Here is a 17080-nt window from a genome sequence, read left to right as displayed (position 1 = left end):
ACATAGTGTTCTCTACGATTGTGCACTGCATCCTACACGCTTCACTGGTTGAGATCGACGATATCGAACTGAATAACAAAGAAAACATTTCCACTCGACTTGTCCTTGCAGATGTACCTGACGGGTTGACCGTCCCAGTACTTTTTCAGATCGAACTTCAATCCTCCCGAGAAAGGAATGTGAAGGGTGAGATCGTTGAAATCGATGAAGCCGTTGAAGAAGTCGGCTGTGATGAGCTGATCTGCCTCGACCTTAATGTGTTGTCTGTGGGATTTGTTTCCGAGGAACCTCTGACGGTATTCGTGGGCTTTGTCGATGCCTTTGAAGTTGGCGACTGTGTCCTTTTCCTTCTCTGCGAGGTCGGTGGGGATGAGACTGGTGAGATCGTCCTCGACGTAGGTCGGATGAACGGGGAATGCAGGCCACGAATCGAACCCTGCTTCCGAATTGTCGAGCTTGACCGAGTTGATTCGAGGCATAGTAGCTAGGTAGGGAGACCAAGCATGTGGTTTCTGCGCGTAAAGATCGTGCTCCAGATTTGGATCGATGAGCTTGACGAATTGCAGTGCGACACTGGTTCCGTAGGGAAGGTGATCTTTGATAGGCTTGTCGAATTCATTTCCGAAGACCAGATCGTCGGCAGAGACGGACTGTTTGAATCGTCCTTGGATCTGCATACTCCAGCTCTGGTTCTTGCCGTGGTTCGAGCCGAAGTACGGAGTGTCCTTTTGATGGGAGACCGAGGGAGGATCGGAGCCGGTAAAGTTTTTGATGCGGACAGCGATGCGTCCTTGGAAGAGGTCGGTGTCGATGGTAGTGGGTTGGTCATCGTGGTTGACGGCGACGGTGGTGAGCGAGTCGACCGAGGGGCCGGCGGAGATCTTGAGTGATGGCGCCATGGTGTTTGCTTAGGGAAGGATGGTGGTGGAAAGGTGAGCCTTGGTACGCAAGTCGTTCACGGTAGTTTGTAGAGATAGCTGCGATGTCGAGCACAAGCGTACAGTCATCCTTCTGATGTTCGCCAACCGGCTCAGAGTGCCGGGTCGTGGCACATGCAGCTGCACACGTCAAAAAAAAAACCTCCACCTCCGTCCCTCCCAAATTATGTGACTTGACAGCTGAAAGTCAGGATTCGGCTGACGTGACCGCACATACAGCTGTGAAAATGTACAGCGATCCGTCACCATCCGGCTCACAAACCATGTATGCTATGCATGACCATCCATTCATCCCGCGCGAATAATGATACAGGATCGTGTTGTCTCCTCTGCTCTCGTCTTGACGCTGAACAAAGAGCCCATAGTGGATATGTGTTTGTGTACGTGTTCGCAATCACGCCCTCAGATCGGGCTTGGTCTCCTGGCTCTTTCTCCTCTGCGCGTATCCTCTCGGCAAGAAGCCCGGCGCCTCAACCTCTCCCCTTTCGATCAGATCCAGCTGCTTGATCATGTCGTAATTGATCTTTTGACTCACCACCGAATCGCCCTTGTAGTCCTTGTGGTTCCTCACGTACTGCCTGATCCAACTCGCCGTGGTCATCAGCTTGCCGCTCGCACGCTGCGATACCAGCTCCAAATACAATCCCATCTCGCACCGCGTCTCCACGTCGATGTTGAGACTGTCGAGGTAGTTGTGCACGAGACCGACTAGGCCGGGGAACTCGTCGCCTTTGCCGTTCATGAGCTCGTCCATGGTGTATTCCGCATACTCCTCTTCCTCGATACCGTCGGAAGACGAGGCGATGCTCTGCGGACTTGATCGACCGTTTCCATTTCCATTGACGATCCCATTGGCTTGTCTCGTTCCACCCTGCAGATTCTCCGCCGAGCTACATCTCGAAACCTGCCGCGAGGCCTGTCGCGAAGCATGGCGATTCCTCGTCCTGTACACCTCCTTCCTAAACCAAAACTTCTCCCCATTCACCGCATCCCTCACATGCGCCCTAGCCATGTTCTCGTCGACCTTCGTCAAGGGCATGTAGAAGTTCAACCCGAAACTCAGGATCGCCCTGGTCAGCAGTACGATGAAGACGGAGAACGCCGCATTCTCGAAGTCCGTGATCTGCACCTCCATGCTTCGGAACTCGACCCTCCATCCGATCCTTCCGCCCGGTGGCGGAGGTTTGAACCGCATCGTCTGCCAATTCGTCGACTGCAGGTTTTCAAAGTGATCCGTACTCGTCTCGTCGTCCTGGTCTACCATCTCGCTGAAGATGACCAGCGGATCGCGGATGAATAGGTGTGCGAGGTGGTCCGAGAGCAGATCGTCGACCCCTGCTTCTCGGAGCTGCTGCTTGACGTCGGCGTTGATGGGTAGAGGGTTGTCGTTGTAACTGCGACGGTTGAGAGGATCTTGCGAGATGTAGGAGTCCACCGAGTCGTATCTGGATTTGGGGATCTTCTCCGCATCTCGATCCAATCCTCCGCGTGGTGTGTGACCGGGAAGGGGCAGTGCAGGTTCGCCTCGTTCCTGCGGTGTGCGGTCGTCGACGGCGGCCGAGATGACGTTCCATCGGCAGTCCACGTCGGCGAGATAGCCGCGGTATGCTGGCGATGCAGCTGTCAATGCGAGGAGAAGGGGTCCGACGGGAATGAGCTGGTCGTAGACCGTACGTGCTTCCTGCACGGAGCATGCTTGGAAGGTGACCTGGAGACAACAGCAGCCCATGCCGAATCCCATAGCGTCCATGTAGATGTGATCCGGCTTGGCCGCACCTGCTTTCGCCTCGGCATCCTCTGGAAACAGATCACGATCCCAGGGGATGCTCGGGTCGATGAAGGGTGACGGTGTATTGACGTCCTTGAAGATGGGCATGTTGATGGCGACCTTGGATCCCCTACGTTTGCGGATGTTGGCTGCCAACGTGGGAAATCGAGCGTGCGGGTTGATGAGCTCGTCCGGCAAGAACATAGACCGAGAGGCGTTGCCTTTTGCTTCGTAGTGAGGTTCCGTGAACGGTGCATCGGTGACGCCTAGTCGAGGGTACGAGGTGAGTGTGATGGGCAGCTCGTTGGGCTTGAGGTGAGAACGAGCGATTTGCCTTCGCAGACGCATGTTGCGCTCGACACCTCGCAACTCCTTCGGACTAGCACCGTATGGGGATCCCGGAGTCGACTCGAGCATGAAGCGGCCGAACTCGGGGTGGAAGGTTGGGATCTGCCCGGCCAGTCCAGGTGCAGACTCCCGCGTTTCCTGGTCGCTGGCAGAGAGCACCTTGAGGATCTCTTCCTGCCTGAGCGAGAGCTTGGCATTCTGCGTCTCTTCGTCAAACGAGACGACAATGTACTCGATCTCGTCTCCCCACAGCAAAATGTCGCCGCGTCGATCCTTGATCTTGTTCCACAGCGAAAGGAACTGCTGGATGCCGTGCTTGCGGACGTGGGATGCCAGGGGTTGGGCATCCTTCCACTCCATGGGCGTTCCTAGCGAAAGGAGACCCATCTTGCTACGTTCCCAACCTGGTTCAAGGGCGATCGCTTATCTGAATGACGATTCTGTTCCTGTCCTTGAAAAGTGATTCAATCCAACGAGAGCAAGGATGCAGCTTGTGCGATCCAGCTGCAGCCGGAACGAGCGTAACAGCAACAGAGACGGCGCGTCCGGGAAGATGTGGGACTGCGATTCCTCTCGACGTCGTCCGCCGAGGCGAGGATGGGATTCCCGACGGTTTGGTGGTATGATGTGGGGAAGGCGAAAGGCAGCGATTCGTCCAATGGAGCACGAGGGAACACAGCGGCCGGATTCTTGCTACCAATTCGAAATGTCGCAACGGAACGAGGAGAAAAGAGGCGCCGTCTGCAAGCGGGACCTGCAGAGTGAGAAATAATTCCAAACCGGATTCCGCCCTTTCCGGTCTCTATATTTTTTTGTCAGAGTGAAGTCACGATCTGCACTGACATGATCAAATGCTGTTGCTAAAAGCCGACGGTAAAATAAAATAGAAAGAAAGGGTCTGGTTTGCAACTTGCACGAGGAACGAGGAACGACCGTCATCTCCCGGCGAAGTGCTTTCGATGCTTTCTCATCCTGTTCCTCGGCATCTTTCGATCGGCTCGGCCAGTGCAGAAGACGTTGCCATAAGTGTTGTATGACGACGGTTCCTCGAGCACGCGATAGGAGCATCCGAAATGAACAAGCCGAAAGCCCAAACCTTGTTGCAAGATATTTGCGGCAGCCTGACGAAGATGCATTGCCTTATCGCCGGAGAGATCGATCGGCGGTCGATTCCTGTTTGCTGCATCGGCTATCCCCTTTTCTATTTGCGTGATTCGCTGCCAACAACGGATCGGCCAAGAACCTGAACCATCTGCGTTCACGGCTCAATTCGTTAGTTCAGACACCTCTGAGAATGGCATCCGTTGCAACGAAGAGAAGATCACGGTACATCCAAGCAATGATTCTTGAGGACCTCGAGCGCTGATTCAGTCTAAAACCTCGGTAGAATCAATTCTGCGGCGCATTTCGCGGCCAGTTTTTTCACTCCACAATTTTTTTGTATTTGTTCGGTTCTTCCGACAGAGGGGATGTGTTGTTCTCGGCTTCTTGTTTCGAACTTAGCATGATCAGGGCCTCTTGACCCGCACGATCCGACCCATCGACATGGAGCGAAAGATATAGTTCGCAAGACATGTCGATCAGGGCCAGCTCTGCAAGGTCCATACCGCAGCTGTTACAGCTGTGGGCGCAAGGGCCATGTCGGACGACGATCGGGTGCAGCAAGCCAAACCTCACACTTCCATACCCTATTGCATCGACACCGACGTTCTCATCCGGTCTGAGGAATCTGACGACCACACGGCCTCTACGCAGCGAACAGAACGGCGATGACGAAGCAGCCGAGCGGCAAATGGAAGAGCGTCGACGCTGGGTGGCACGCTTCCGCGACCTCGCCCTTCGACGAAACAACTTCCACGTAACCTTCTCCCGCTCATCCGGTCCCGGCGGACAGAACGTCAACAAGCTCAATACCAAGGCCAACGTTCGACTCGACCTCTCTCAAGCTGGAGCCCACGCGCCCGAATCGCTCGACGCATCCCATCCGCTCAAATGGCTCACTAAAGATCTCGTCGGTCGAATCGCCAAACAGTCGCCTTACTACGTCGCCTCCGACCACTCGCTTCTGATCACCAGCATGCGACATCGAACCCAAGAGGCAAACGTTCAGGACGCACTGGAAAAGATGCAGGCGCACCTCTTGGAGCTCGCACAAGACGGTCTGGTGGGCGAAACGAGTCAGCAGCAGCGAGGTCGCGTCCGACGTCTGCAGGACGCAGACGCACGCAGAAAGAAGCAGAACAAGATCAAGCGGGCTGACGTCAAGAGCGGTCGAAAGTTCAAGGGATGATGGTTGCCAGTAAAGTCCTTCCGTTACAAACAGTGCGGAACGGTGCCTGCGAAGATGTCTCCGAGGCAGATCCTGTCACAAGGCGGGAAGCGTAGGTGGCTGCGAAAGGTCCCATAACTTGAGCGAGCTATCGCTGGTCGTCCAAGCTCGCCGTGGGCTTGAAGCATCTTCCACGTCCGAGCCACTGTCTGTTGGCTTCGAGTCGCTGCAACCCTCCCTCTGCGTATCGGGCCAGCGCCGTGATCCGGACACCGACACAAGCCAAGGCTCGTGCGGGTGAAAAGTCACAGAACCGATGGCGTCCTGATGCGCCTTCCAGGTCATGTCTGGCCGCAACTCCGCCTCATGTGGTCCGTCGATCTGATCGTGATCACCATTAGTCTGATTCGTAAACCGGTCGACGTCAATACGCCACAGGCTGATCATTCCTTGCTCGTCACCCGATGCGAGCCAGCGACCCGCCCAATCCACGTCAAAGTAGAGCCGTTGATGACTCGCTCCACCTGGTCGGCGCAACTTGGCAAGCAAGTGGGCCGTCCGCACACCAGCAGCTGGTTGAGCTAGCGGCCGGAAACTCCACTTGGATGTATCGCCCATCAGATACCGAATGTCATACACATAGATGTGATACGAACGCCTTGATGCGACGAACAGCACGTATGGCGAGAGCGGGTGAAACTTGAGCTGTGTGATACCGTCGCCTTCAACCTCTCTCCAACCTGCAAGGCACGATTTGCGAGCGAGAGACCCATGACCATCGCTGCCTGCCGTCGGCACCGCTGTGTGTTCTGCTGGCTCTGGAAATTCTGTTGGATCGAAGCTGTAGACCGCAACGGTGGCATTGAATGTGCCTACTGCAATGAGCTCTTGTGTTGGATCGCTGGGATGTGCAGTAGCTGCCAGAGCTGAGATGATTCCTCTTTGACCTCCGGTAGAGCGCTTGCCTTCGACGAGTGGAATAGATGCATGCGTATTGAGCCCCGGCTTAGACAGGGGAAACACAGCAAGAGCGGAATGAAGACCACAGTAGATCCGTGAGAGGTCGGGACTGAAAGCGAGCGAGTGAGGTCCGACAAACTTCTCGACGTGGTTCATGATCGAGTAGCTGGCACGCGAGCGACCGTCTTGGCTTCCTGTTAGGCGGATCGGGAGATCCCGGTGGGATTCGGCGTAGCACCATGACGGCATAGGGGGAGTCGCTGGCTGGGTGAGATCGTCTGTCGGCTCCTCCATGGCAGGAAGAGGGTACCAGATTGCATCGAGAAGAGGCGAAGGGCTCTTGCGCCTCGTGCGAAACTCGAGTATGCGCCCCTCGTCGCCCTTGAAACTGTCTAGATGATGCCTATAGGCAAAGGTGTGTGTCTGCTGCGACTCTGTTACGGCCAGCAGCAAAGATCCGTCGGGCGACCAGCAGGCTCTGCGGTAAAAGTCGTCACGTGGTAAGACGATGCGATTCGAAGACGAGTGGTACTGAGACCCAACATCTCGCAAGCTCTCCGGCTGGGAAGGTCCATCGACTGTGAAGGGCATTTGAGGGCTCGTGGCTGTCGCCGTCTGGAGAAGAGTGTTCCACGCAGTCACATGGAGCTCAGGGGGTGTAGGATAGGCGAACTCGGAAGCGTCCGAAGCTCGAAGAACATCCGCGGCGGTGGACTGCATCTTTTCGAGCTAGTGTCATGACAAGAGGACGCCACCTGTACGAGCTTGCTCCCAGTTGCTGCAGTGTGTCATCGTGATGGTGGAGTTTCGATGGTATCGAGTCGTCTGGTCAATGTGAAATCTCCCATGCAAGGCTAAGAAGATCTCCTGCTTGCTTGGACCCTGAAATGCTGATCGGCCAATTCTTGTGCTGCAGTGGAGAAGGGCGAGTTGCCTTTGCGCTCAGTCCGCTTTCGGAAAATCCGACGCTGCAGCTGCAAGCCGACTTGTTCATCGTCGGTCTTCATCCGTAAGGTATCGGAGACCATCGACGCCTCAAGACACCATCCTTTCATAGCATCGACTCACGGATCGGTCAACAGGCATACGGAGACTCAACTTGAATCGTCTCAGGGGGAGTGATCTGGCCATGTCGCGCTCACGACTTGCTTCACATCGAACAAATTCAACAACCACGTCCACACCGCAGATGCAGTAACTCAGGTCAGAATCCTAGCAGGACACCATGGCGACGATGCTGCCGACAGCTGGCCGTATCCGGGCGCTACAAAGGACCGGACTGCCGTCGGTAAGTCCGGTCCTGAGAGGGCCATCTCCTCTCTCCCTCACACCGCAGCGGCTGCAACAGCACCAAAAGCGATGGCATGCTGCAACACCCGTCGATCTTCCGTCCTCCGACTCACATCCATCGCATCATGCGCCGCCAATACGGGACGACGCATCCAAAAAGTCTGGCAAGATCGAGACAAGTACATCCTCCTCCAAGACTCTAGAGATTCCCCGCAATGAGGTGGGAGTCCAGCTGCTACCACATAGGCTGCGCGAGCAGCTGTTTCCCCCCAGCATGACGCCAATGCCGCCAATAGCATCCAAAGCGCTCAACATATGTCGCGATCATCTCAGTCAGCACGGACTCAAGGCATCAGACGCCTCCACGCTTCCACAGACCACGTTCGATCTACCACCTCTGCAAGGCAAGGACCTCGCGGAGCATTTCTGGAGCATAGGCCGAGAGGTGGCTCAACCCTGGCTAGGTATGGCCTTTCGCCTTGCAGAGATCGATCCGACAGAGCCACCAGAGGGGCTCGAGAATGTAAGCTTTGACAAGGCTGCGTCCGACGACTTTCGCTTCGAAGCCAGCGAATGGCTCAAGCTCGATCCGCCACTGCGTACGCCTGGTCATCTCAAACCAGCATCGTGGTCAATAGAGCCGGGATGGACGAAGTATCCGATCCTTCGATCGGATGATGGCTCGGCGCAGGCACTCGGTCCCGGGATCAGCGTCTCGTATCCAGATGAGGACGACGACATGCTTGTCTTTGACGTGGAAACTATGGTGCAAGAAGGTCCCTTCGCTGTTATGGCGACTGCTGCTGGTCCCACAGCCTGGTACAGCTGGCTCTCTCCCTGGCTCCTTCAGCGTGGCCCTGATCACGATCGAAAAGACCATCTCATTCCGCTCGGACCGAGTGGCCATCAAGATCGAGCCCGCCTCGTCGTAGGTCACAACGTCTCCTACGACCGTGCTCGAACTCTGGAGGAGTACTCTCTGGATTTAGGCTCTACGAGGTGGCTTGACACCATGTCACTGCACGTCGCAACCAGAGGCATCTCGTCGCCCCAGCGTCCAGCATGGATGAAGCACAACAAGGCCAAGGCAGAGAAGCGTGCCAAGAAGCTGCTCGAGCAGGCAGCGCTCAAGGAAGAGACACGCAGAGCCATTGAAAACGCACTTTCGGGTCTCGAGTACGACTCGGACCAGCTCGAAGGTCTCAAACTCGAAGGGCTCGCGGTAGATGTAGCCCAGCTGACATCCAGCTCAACGTCGGATGGCGACGGCGTGGCGGGCGGAAACAACACTGCAACATCCCCTTCGGCACTCGACATGCCCTTCAGCGATGACGAGGGTGGTGGTCTCGCATCTCGCGTCTCATCACCCGTCTCGTCTGAGTCGCAATGGCTGGAGGAGACCTCCAAGAACTCGCTCGCCGACGTGGCCCGCCTGCATCGCATCCCAATGAAGGTGTCCAAAGCGGCGCGTGACGTCTTTGTCGATGGTGCATCCCGCGAAGAAATCCTGCAAGATGTACAGCATCTGCTCAGCTATTGTGCTTCGGACGTCGTCGTGACGCACGAGATCTTTCGCCGCACTTGGCCCGACTTCGCAGCGCGATGCCCACATCCGGCGACCATGGCTGGTGTCTTTGGCCTCGGTTCCACCTTCCTGCCCGTTGACGACGAATGGATTGACTACCAGCAACGCTGCGACGAGCAATTTAACCGCATCAACGACCAAGTGCAGAAGTGTCTCGAGGATCTTGCCGAAAAGCTTCGAGAGGATGGCACCAAGGATGTACCATGGAGTCTGGCGGCCAAGATCTCCGAAGAGCGACAGCTGATCGCGGATCCGGAGCAAAATGAGCCTGTGTTTCCAGATCCAGCTCGCGCACGAGCCTGGTGGGAAGACGACCCGTGGTTCTCGCAACTAGATTGGACACCCAAGAAGCCCAAAAAGCCCAAAATCGCACCCGCAGATGGCAGCACGGCGCCTCGATCCGACTTTGCCTTACCTGCATGGTATCGCGATGGAGTTTTGCGCAACAAGACCAAAGATGGATTCTCGCCGAAGAGCGTCATCGCCCAGCAGCTCTTGCGGCTGCGCGTCGACGGCAAGGCCGTCCTACGAAGCGAAGGCCGATGCTGGAAGCTCGAAGACGGCACCTTGCTGGTCGGAACCAATCTCTTGTCAGCGACAGCCCTCAAGAAGTATGGGAGCAAGATGTCAAGCGACGCTGGGCCGATCGGAATCGCCATCCTGTCCGCCATCATCGATGGCGGATCTTCTGCGTCCATTGATCCAGAGGGTAGACTGCGGGAACTCGCCGATAGTGTCAAGCAAATGTCTGACGAAGAGGTCCAAGCAGATGCACAGCTTGCACAACTAGACTGGTCGCTGAAGGACATTCGCCTCGAAGAGCTCAACGCCTTACGCGGCCGAAACGAGGAATCAGCTGACGCGGACAACCTGGGAGATGCTACTTCGGACGTATCGGCAGAGCCGGCTTGGTGGCCAAAATGGTATTGGGACTTGTACAAGAGTGCGACAGGAGAGCTGCAGGTCACCATTCGGTCGGCCATCGCTCCTATCTTGCTGAAGATCTCCTGGAGAGGATGCCCGCTCTACCGCAGTCGAGAACATGGATGGATATTCCGCCACGATCCTTCCGAACAGTCAGAGCTTGTGACTCGTCAGACACCTCTTGCGTTCGGAATGACTGCAGACGGCTTGCTTCAACACTTGGCAGCACCTGTCGAAGGCAAAGCGTCCAAGTCGAAGAAAGGTAAAGCAAAAGGGAAGGGTGCGCCCAAGGGCGACAAGAACTCTCCTGCTCTTGTGGTCAAGGCTTTTGGGACGTCCACCTTCTACAAGGTGCCTCATAGCGAAGGAGAAGGCGCCAACGTGGGCAGTCCATTTGCAAAATCGTTCATCGCCTACTTTGAAGATGGCACGCTAGAGAGCCAGCATCCGGATGAAGTCGGTCGCAGGGCAGCAAAGACAGCCTTGGATCTCAATGCGCAGTGTAGCTACTGGATCGCCGTTCGCGACCGTGTTCACAGGCAGATGGTAATCTGGGACGGCCAGGCCGGCACCTCAATGCGCTACCCACACGGCGCTTCGGGGGCACGCCAGGAGAAGCAGGGTGAGTCAGATCGCAGGAAGGGTCTGATCCTACCACAGGTCGTCAGCATGGGTACAGTCACCCGCCGCGCCATCGAGAACACCTGGCTCACCGCCAGCAACGCGAAGAAGAATCGGGTCGGGTCCGAACTCAAAGCCATGGTCAAGGCGCCTCCAGGCTACAGCCTTGTGGGAGCGGACGTCGACTCGGAGGAGCTCTGGATTTGCAGTGTGATGGGCGATGCGCAGTTTGGCATCCACGGTGCCACAGCGGTTGGTTGGATGACGCTCGAAGGTACTAAGGCGCTCGGAACGGACTTGCACTCGAAGACGGCGTCGATCCTGGGAACCAGTCGTAATCAAGCAAAAGTCTTCAATTACTCGCGCATCTACGGCGCGGGAATCAAGCACGCCACGCATCTGCTGCTCAAGGCGAATCCCAGCGTCAGCAGCGAGGAGGCGACTCAGAAGGCGAAGGAGCTCTACATGGCAACCAAGGGGCAGAACACGCACACGGACGAACTTTTTGGCGCCAAGTTCTGGTTCGGCGGCACCGAGAGCTACGTCTTCAACAAGCTCGAAAGCATCGCGCTCTCTGACGACCCCAAGACGCCTGCCCTTGACTGCGGCGTCACCAACGCCCTAACGAAGAAGTACCTCGGCAAGGTCGACTTTGGCAATGGTCGCCTATCCGAAGAGTACATGCCGAGTCGAATCAATTGGGTAGTGCAGAGCAGTGGTGTGGACTACTTGCATCTGCTCATCACTGCGATGGAATGGCTGTCGAAACGGTATAGCATCGACGCCAGGTTCATGCTCTCGGTGCACGACGAAGTGCGCTACTTGGTCAAAGACGAAGACCGATACAGGGCGGCGCTGGCCTTGCAGGTCGCAAACATCTGGACACGAGCCATGTTCGCGTTCAAGCTTCAGATGGACGACCTGCCGCTTGGGTGTGCCTTTTTCGCTCAAGTCGACATCGACAAGGTGCTGCGTAAAGAGGCCGACGACCCATGCGTCACTCCTTCACATCCTGAGGCAATCCCTGTCGGTGTGGCTCTTGACATTGAACAGGTTCTGGAGCAGACGAAAGGGTCGCTGTACAAGGATGGCACCTCGAATGACCAGGTGGACTCAGCACAGAGCGACGCAGGCGACAGCGCTTTCCCTCCGTACGTTCCTTCCACGCAAGTGCATCGCTCACTCGGCGAGCGTGGTCTCTACTTCTTGCAAGCACAAGCATCGAAGGAGCTGGCCGAGATCAGGGCTTTGGAGACACGCGCAAAGATGGCGGAGCGCCCAGCAGATGCTCCCGTGCCGCCCGTTCGGAGCCCGAGACCGCGCATGGCGACGGCAGGGGATCCTAGCCAAGGGCTCGCCTTTGCTTCTACGAGGGCTCGGAGCGCAGCTCCCAAGCAATCGAGCCCTTTCGATGAGGACGCTTGGATTCAGACTTGCGCAGAAGAGGCCGAAGGAAGCAAACCTGCACGTCGACGTCGTGCTGCCACTGGCCAAACAACGAGCATGAGCTCTGGAAGCGGTGCCCGACCGTCCACAGCTAACGGCAAGCGGATCAGCTCGACCCACGCAGTTCCATCGAAGGCAGGCTTCTGTACTGCTTCCGCTATCTCGCGGCAGCGTGAGCCGGCGACAATCGCAGTCGATGCAAATTTTGATGCACTCTCTTTCGCAGCTTACATTCCTCGACGTCCACGCAAGAAACGAGGACCTTTCTTCCGACAAGCCTCACATCGACAGCTGATCCTCTGGCAGGTCTACCGACCGCTCTTGCGACACTGTCCGGCGTCGTGTCCCGAGCTGAAGCGAGAGATCAAACGGATAATGCGGAGGATGAAGCCCTTGACCTCGCAGGCCAGGGTGACGGGACTCGTTCAAGAAGCGCACGATCTCGTCCGCACCTTCAAGCTCGCCAAGAGTGGAGATGAAGCAGCTTGCTCTGCGCTCTACGTCAAAGAGGAGGCCTTGGCTCAGCGAAACCATCGACGATCGTGGAACGTGTTTTGGGCACGCAAAGTGCATGAGCAGAAGTATCCAGTCCGAATCGCGCATCACTCTGGAGCGCTGCTACCACCTACGATCTTTAACCGGCCCTTGCCGCGATACAAGCCGGTGCAGCCGACGTCGATCAGCATGATGATCTATCGTCGACGCCTAGCACGTCTGCGCAGGTCGGAACGACGGATGGAGGTCAACGAGATGATGGCGGCGCAACGGATGGAGAGCGATTTCGTCGCTCAGCTGTTGAACGGTCAGCGCGGGGTTGTCAAGGCGAGCAATGCGGAGAAGGAGTTCGAGCAGGTGTTGCGCGAAGAACAGAGACGGATCCAGGAAGGATTCGATCGAGACCAGGCGAGGTTGACGATGACTTTTGATCGGAAGACGCTAGTGATGGCTCAGAGGGCGAGACGGGCGAAGAAGAGGGTTCACTTGGCGAGAAAGCATGCTGCGTCGACGAAGGCTTGGCAAGCTGCTGAGACTGAGGAGAAGATGGTTTCCAAAGAAACGTAGGGCACCTTTCTCATATGAACAGCATGTATTGGTAGTGTTGGTCCTCATGTAGCATGCAAGAAGATGATCAGCTTGCCTATACCTGTGCACCGCATGAGGCACTCAAGTGCATTGTTCTTGAAAAGACTCTAAGTTCATGATCAAGACTTGAGTCAACGTGTTTAGGGCAAGCTTTGGGTGAGACCAACAAGTTTGGGCCGAGCAACAGCTGACAGGAGGTAGCATAGCCGACGTTGACGGACAAGAAGAAAGAACCACAACGATGGCAACAGCCAGGCTCGTCGACACGCCGGGTAGCTGCAACAGAACTTGTCGGAAGAACAGCTTGCAGCGACTAACTACATGACGTGCTATTTTTAGCTCGCGCAATTTATTGCAAGCACTCTGAAAGGCTGACTCTGCTCCGCAAACGCCCTTGTCTTTGTCTAATTCTGCCTTCCATGTAGCATGACCATACGAACAGCAGTCTCTTGAAATCGCAGTGAGTATACGATTGAATCGCTTCTTCGACATAGCATACATCAACGACTGTGTGGTGAGGGTCGAGGCGGAGACCGCGACAGACCCAATTTGTATTGCTGTCACTCCACTTGAAGTTGAAATCGACGATTCAAAAGTTGAATTGAACAAAGCTGCAGTTGGAAGATCTTTCTACGTCACCCCGCCTCATGTTTCTTTCTTGTTCTTGGCTGGACCGAGTTGCTCAGCCAAGCGAGTCTGGAGTTGAATTTTTTTTTTTTGACAGAAGCGCCTTTGCAGCTGTTGTGCTCAGAAGCATGGAACTCCGCTCCTGAGGTCTGGCCCAGAGGACTACACAGAGCTTGAGCTTGCGATCATGAGAGCGCCTTTTGGCTTGGCTCGCTTCTGCCGCTCTCTCTAGCGCCTTGTTCGGCCGTTCATGCCGGATGAACGCATACGACGAGTCTCGAAGGGAATGAATGCTCCCTTTGCTGCAGCCAGCCAATTCCCGTTTGCCGTGCACTCGGTGTTCAGTGTGGCATCAAGACGGCTTCTGCCTGCTTCCATCCGCAGTCGGCAAGGCGCAGCATGCACTCCGCCATTCCGAACTATCTCTGCCTGAGCCAAGCAAGGCGTTTCACGTCACTGCAGGCGAAGCGATTTCGCTCATAAGCAGACGTACGTCGCTGCTATCGCCTTTTCCGTGTCCCTCCATATCATCCATCCACCCGTCTATCCTGCGTGGAAAACCTACAACTCCTCTCTGCAAACACGGAACCCTTCCTTTGCAGACACACATCCGGCCTGACGATTATATACCCGTGCCGCTAGCAACATACCCATATCCTCCGCATCACCTCTTCTCGCATCATCATGACCGATCTCGCTCGTAACGGCTCGATCCTCGTCGCCGAAATCAAGGCCATCCACCCTGCCGCCGGTTCCGAGGTGAGCAACGGCACTGTTCCAGTCGCCGACGGCGCCAACGGCGCGGCTCCCCTCGCCAACGGTGGTGCCAACGGCTCGGCAATTCTTCCTCAGGACGCTGCTGCCGCTGCTCCTCTGGACTCGTCGGTCACCGACCCGGTCACACACCCTCACCTCCAAAGCGCACACGCTACCGAGGCTTCGGGCTTGAGCGCCGGCGCTGGTGCCATCGCTGTGCCTCACCAGGCTGACCCCTCGGTCGCTAGCGGCATCGTCGAGCCCGCTGCTGCCCCTGCTGGTGGCGAGGAGGCCGGCGCGCCTGGCCTGATCGAGCCGCAGACTTCTACGATCCAGTCGCTCCAGCCCAGCGAGCAGGCTCGTGAGGTCTCGCACATCAACACTGCCGTTCCCGCTGCCGGTGTCGGTGCTGGTGCCGCCGCTGCTGCCGCTCACCACCACCAGGACTCCTCGGCTCAGGAGCCCACGTCGGCTGTGAGCGCTGGTCAGCCCAGCACGGCTCCCGGAAGTGCCATCAGCGCCCCTCACCAGCAGCAGCCGCCCCAGCAGCTCAACGCCGTAGCTTCGTCTCCCACTCAAGCCGGTGCTCCCAGCTTCCCTCCTGGCACCATTGTTCCTGCTTCCGTCACGGGTGCCGGTGGTGCCGGCGCTGCTGCTGCTGCCGCCGCACCCGCTGCCACCTCGGGTCACCCTGCTCCCACCACGGTCGCCGCCACCACGGCTCCCAAATCCGCCCTGAGCCCCAAGGAGATCAAGAAGATGGACAAGCTCATGAAGAAGGAGGCCAAGGACGAGTACAAGGCGCTGAAGCGTGCCATCAAGGACGCCAAGTCTTCCGAGAAGCTCTTCCGCAAGTCGCGCGACGCCGAGGCCCAGACGGTCAAGCGTCACCAGAAGGCGCAGACCAACGAGCACAAGGCGTCCAAGGCGCTGAGCAAGGCCAAGGCCGAGCACGAGAAGTACGCCGCCGATCTGTCCAAGACCTTCGAGGACCTAGACATCAAGAAGCGCCACACGGAGAGCACGCGCACCGGCTACGAGGAGGCCAAGAGGCGCATCGATGAACTGCGAAACCAGAAGACGGTCAACGACCAGGCTCGATCGCGCCAGGCTGCTGAGCTTCACGGTGTTGGTGGTCGTTGAAAGGGCGAGTGCAGATTGGTAGAATACGGCGCGAGACTTGTTCATTTCCTCCTTCCCTTAATCAAGATACCCGAGGACATGGATGTCAGTTGCGTCGTCGTCATACACCACTATGCTGTTTCTCTCAAAGTGTGTGTTCTTTAGCCATTGTCAGTGATGTTGCTTCGAATTCCGGATCAACTGCTTCTGTCTTTGACTTTTCCGCTTGTCAAATGTCAATTTATTCTTCCTCATTCGAACAACTCGTGTTGATATCTGTGATGTACAAGAAGCAGCACAGCATTATTGTCGAGTGCCATTGTTTGTGTGGATCTGTGGGAGTGGGGAAAGGCGATAACTGTCGTGCGAGAGGAAAATCCGAGCGGGTGGAAGAATATTACCGCTGGAAGGGTAGGATTACAAATCGGAGGCTTCGGGAGGCAGGGACGTGAGCTGCTCCGTCACACGCGCCGATTTGGCAGCGTCGCTGGAAATTCACATTCACGCTTTGAGCTACAGCCCAGATTAGAGCCGATCTTTTCCGCGCGCTCTGACCGCTGTTCGGTGCTGCTCCCCGCAACTTGTTCTCTGGGTGTATCTTTTTGCAAACACACCATCTCCACCCTCCTCACCATCACCTTCCACCCACCTCATCCATCATGTTGGCAACCCGACCTCTTCTGAACCTCACTCTCGGCACGAGCACCCGCTCTGTGGGTCGGGTAGGACTTCGATCCTTCGCACCCGTGGCACTTCGATTGCCCTCTGCTCGAATGGTTTCCACTTCCACTCAGAAGGCCGTCGCTGCCGCTGCTCCGACCACCAAATTGACTCAGCAGCAGAACTTGGATCTGCTCAACAAACAGCGTGCTGCACGACCTTCCAGTCCGCATTTCACCATCTACCAACCGCAGATCACGTGGTACCTGTCGATCATCAACCGTATCACTGGTACTGGTCTGAGCGTTTGTAAGTTGTTTCCCCCAACTCTCTTTACTCCTCCTCTGACAAATCGATCCGGGTACTGATGAATTCGATTCGGTTGTTTGATCACAGTGATGTACGCATACTTCGCAGCTTATGCGGGGTACCCACTCTTTGGCTCAGCAGAAGCCCTCTCCTCCGCCTCCCTCACCGACTTCGTTGCGACTCTGCCAGCTTGGTTCAAGACTGCCGTCAAGGTCCCCCTCGCTCTCGCGTTCACCTTCCACTCCTTCAACGGTCTCCGTCACTTGGCTTGGGACTGGGGCTATGCACTCACCCTCAAGGGCGTCTACTCCACCGCGTATGTGGTCATGGGCGCTACCGTCCTCGGCACCGTCGGTCTGTTGATGATTTAAACA

General features: G+C 56.5%; 7 protein-coding genes across 7 annotated transcripts; 4 read left to right on the top strand and 3 right to left on the bottom strand.

Moving 5' to 3' along the window:
• Positions 1-41: 41 nt before the first annotated feature.
• On the bottom strand, positions 42-899 carry PHSY_007292 (hypothetical protein; the record flags this gene model as incomplete). Its single annotated transcript, XM_012337886.1, has 1 exon — positions 42-899. One exon carries the CDS (start codon positions 897-899, stop codon positions 42-44), a length of 858 nt encoding a protein of 285 aa, XP_012193276.1.
• Positions 900-1332: 433 nt separating this feature from the next.
• PHSY_007291 (hypothetical protein) lies at positions 1333-3441 on the bottom strand (the record flags this gene model as incomplete). Its single annotated transcript, XM_012337885.1, has 1 exon — positions 1333-3441. One exon carries the CDS (start codon positions 3439-3441, stop codon positions 1333-1335), a length of 2109 nt encoding a protein of 702 aa, XP_012193275.1.
• A 1186-nt stretch (positions 3442-4627) lies between these two features.
• PHSY_007290 (hypothetical protein) lies at positions 4628-5344 on the top strand (the record flags this gene model as incomplete). Its single annotated transcript, XM_012337884.1, has 1 exon — positions 4628-5344. One exon carries the CDS (start codon positions 4628-4630, stop codon positions 5342-5344), a length of 717 nt encoding a protein of 238 aa, XP_012193274.1.
• A 75-nt stretch (positions 5345-5419) lies between these two features.
• Positions 5420-7003, bottom strand: PHSY_007289 (hypothetical protein; the record flags this gene model as incomplete). Its single annotated transcript, XM_012337883.1, has 1 exon — positions 5420-7003. The coding sequence occupies one exon, from the start codon at positions 7001-7003 to the stop codon at positions 5420-5422; it is 1584 nt and encodes a 527-aa protein (XP_012193273.1).
• Positions 7004-7508: 505 nt separating this feature from the next.
• On the top strand, positions 7509-13211 carry PHSY_007288 (DNA polymerase gamma; the record flags this gene model as incomplete). Its single annotated transcript, XM_012337882.1, has 1 exon — positions 7509-13211. One exon carries the CDS (start codon positions 7509-7511, stop codon positions 13209-13211), a length of 5703 nt encoding a protein of 1900 aa, XP_012193272.1.
• A 1332-nt stretch (positions 13212-14543) lies between these two features.
• On the top strand, positions 14544-15758 carry PHSY_007287 (DNA binding protein; the record flags this gene model as incomplete). The annotated part of the gene is made up of 1 exon (XM_012337881.1): positions 14544-15758. One exon carries the CDS (start codon positions 14544-14546, stop codon positions 15756-15758), a length of 1215 nt encoding a protein of 404 aa, XP_012193271.1.
• Positions 15759-15970: 212 nt separating this feature from the next.
• Positions 15971-17077, top strand: PHSY_007286 (succinate dehydrogenase cytochrome b560 subunit; the record flags this gene model as incomplete). The annotated part of the gene is made up of 3 exons (XM_012337880.1): positions 15971-16148; positions 16464-16706; positions 16794-17077. 3 exons carry the CDS (start codon positions 15971-15973, stop codon positions 17075-17077), a joined length of 705 nt encoding a protein of 234 aa, XP_012193270.1.
• Between the last annotated feature and the right edge of the window lie 3 nt (positions 17078-17080).

Source organism: Pseudozyma hubeiensis (genome assembly GCF_000403515.1).
Source record: "Pseudozyma hubeiensis SY62 DNA, scaffold: PHS69, whole genome shotgun sequence".
In the NCBI taxonomy this organism is placed as follows: domain Eukaryota; kingdom Fungi; phylum Basidiomycota; class Ustilaginomycetes; order Ustilaginales; family Ustilaginaceae; genus Pseudozyma; species Pseudozyma hubeiensis.
The sequence above is the reverse complement of the archived record's forward strand: the minus strand, read 5'-3'. Positions and strand labels throughout refer to the sequence as shown.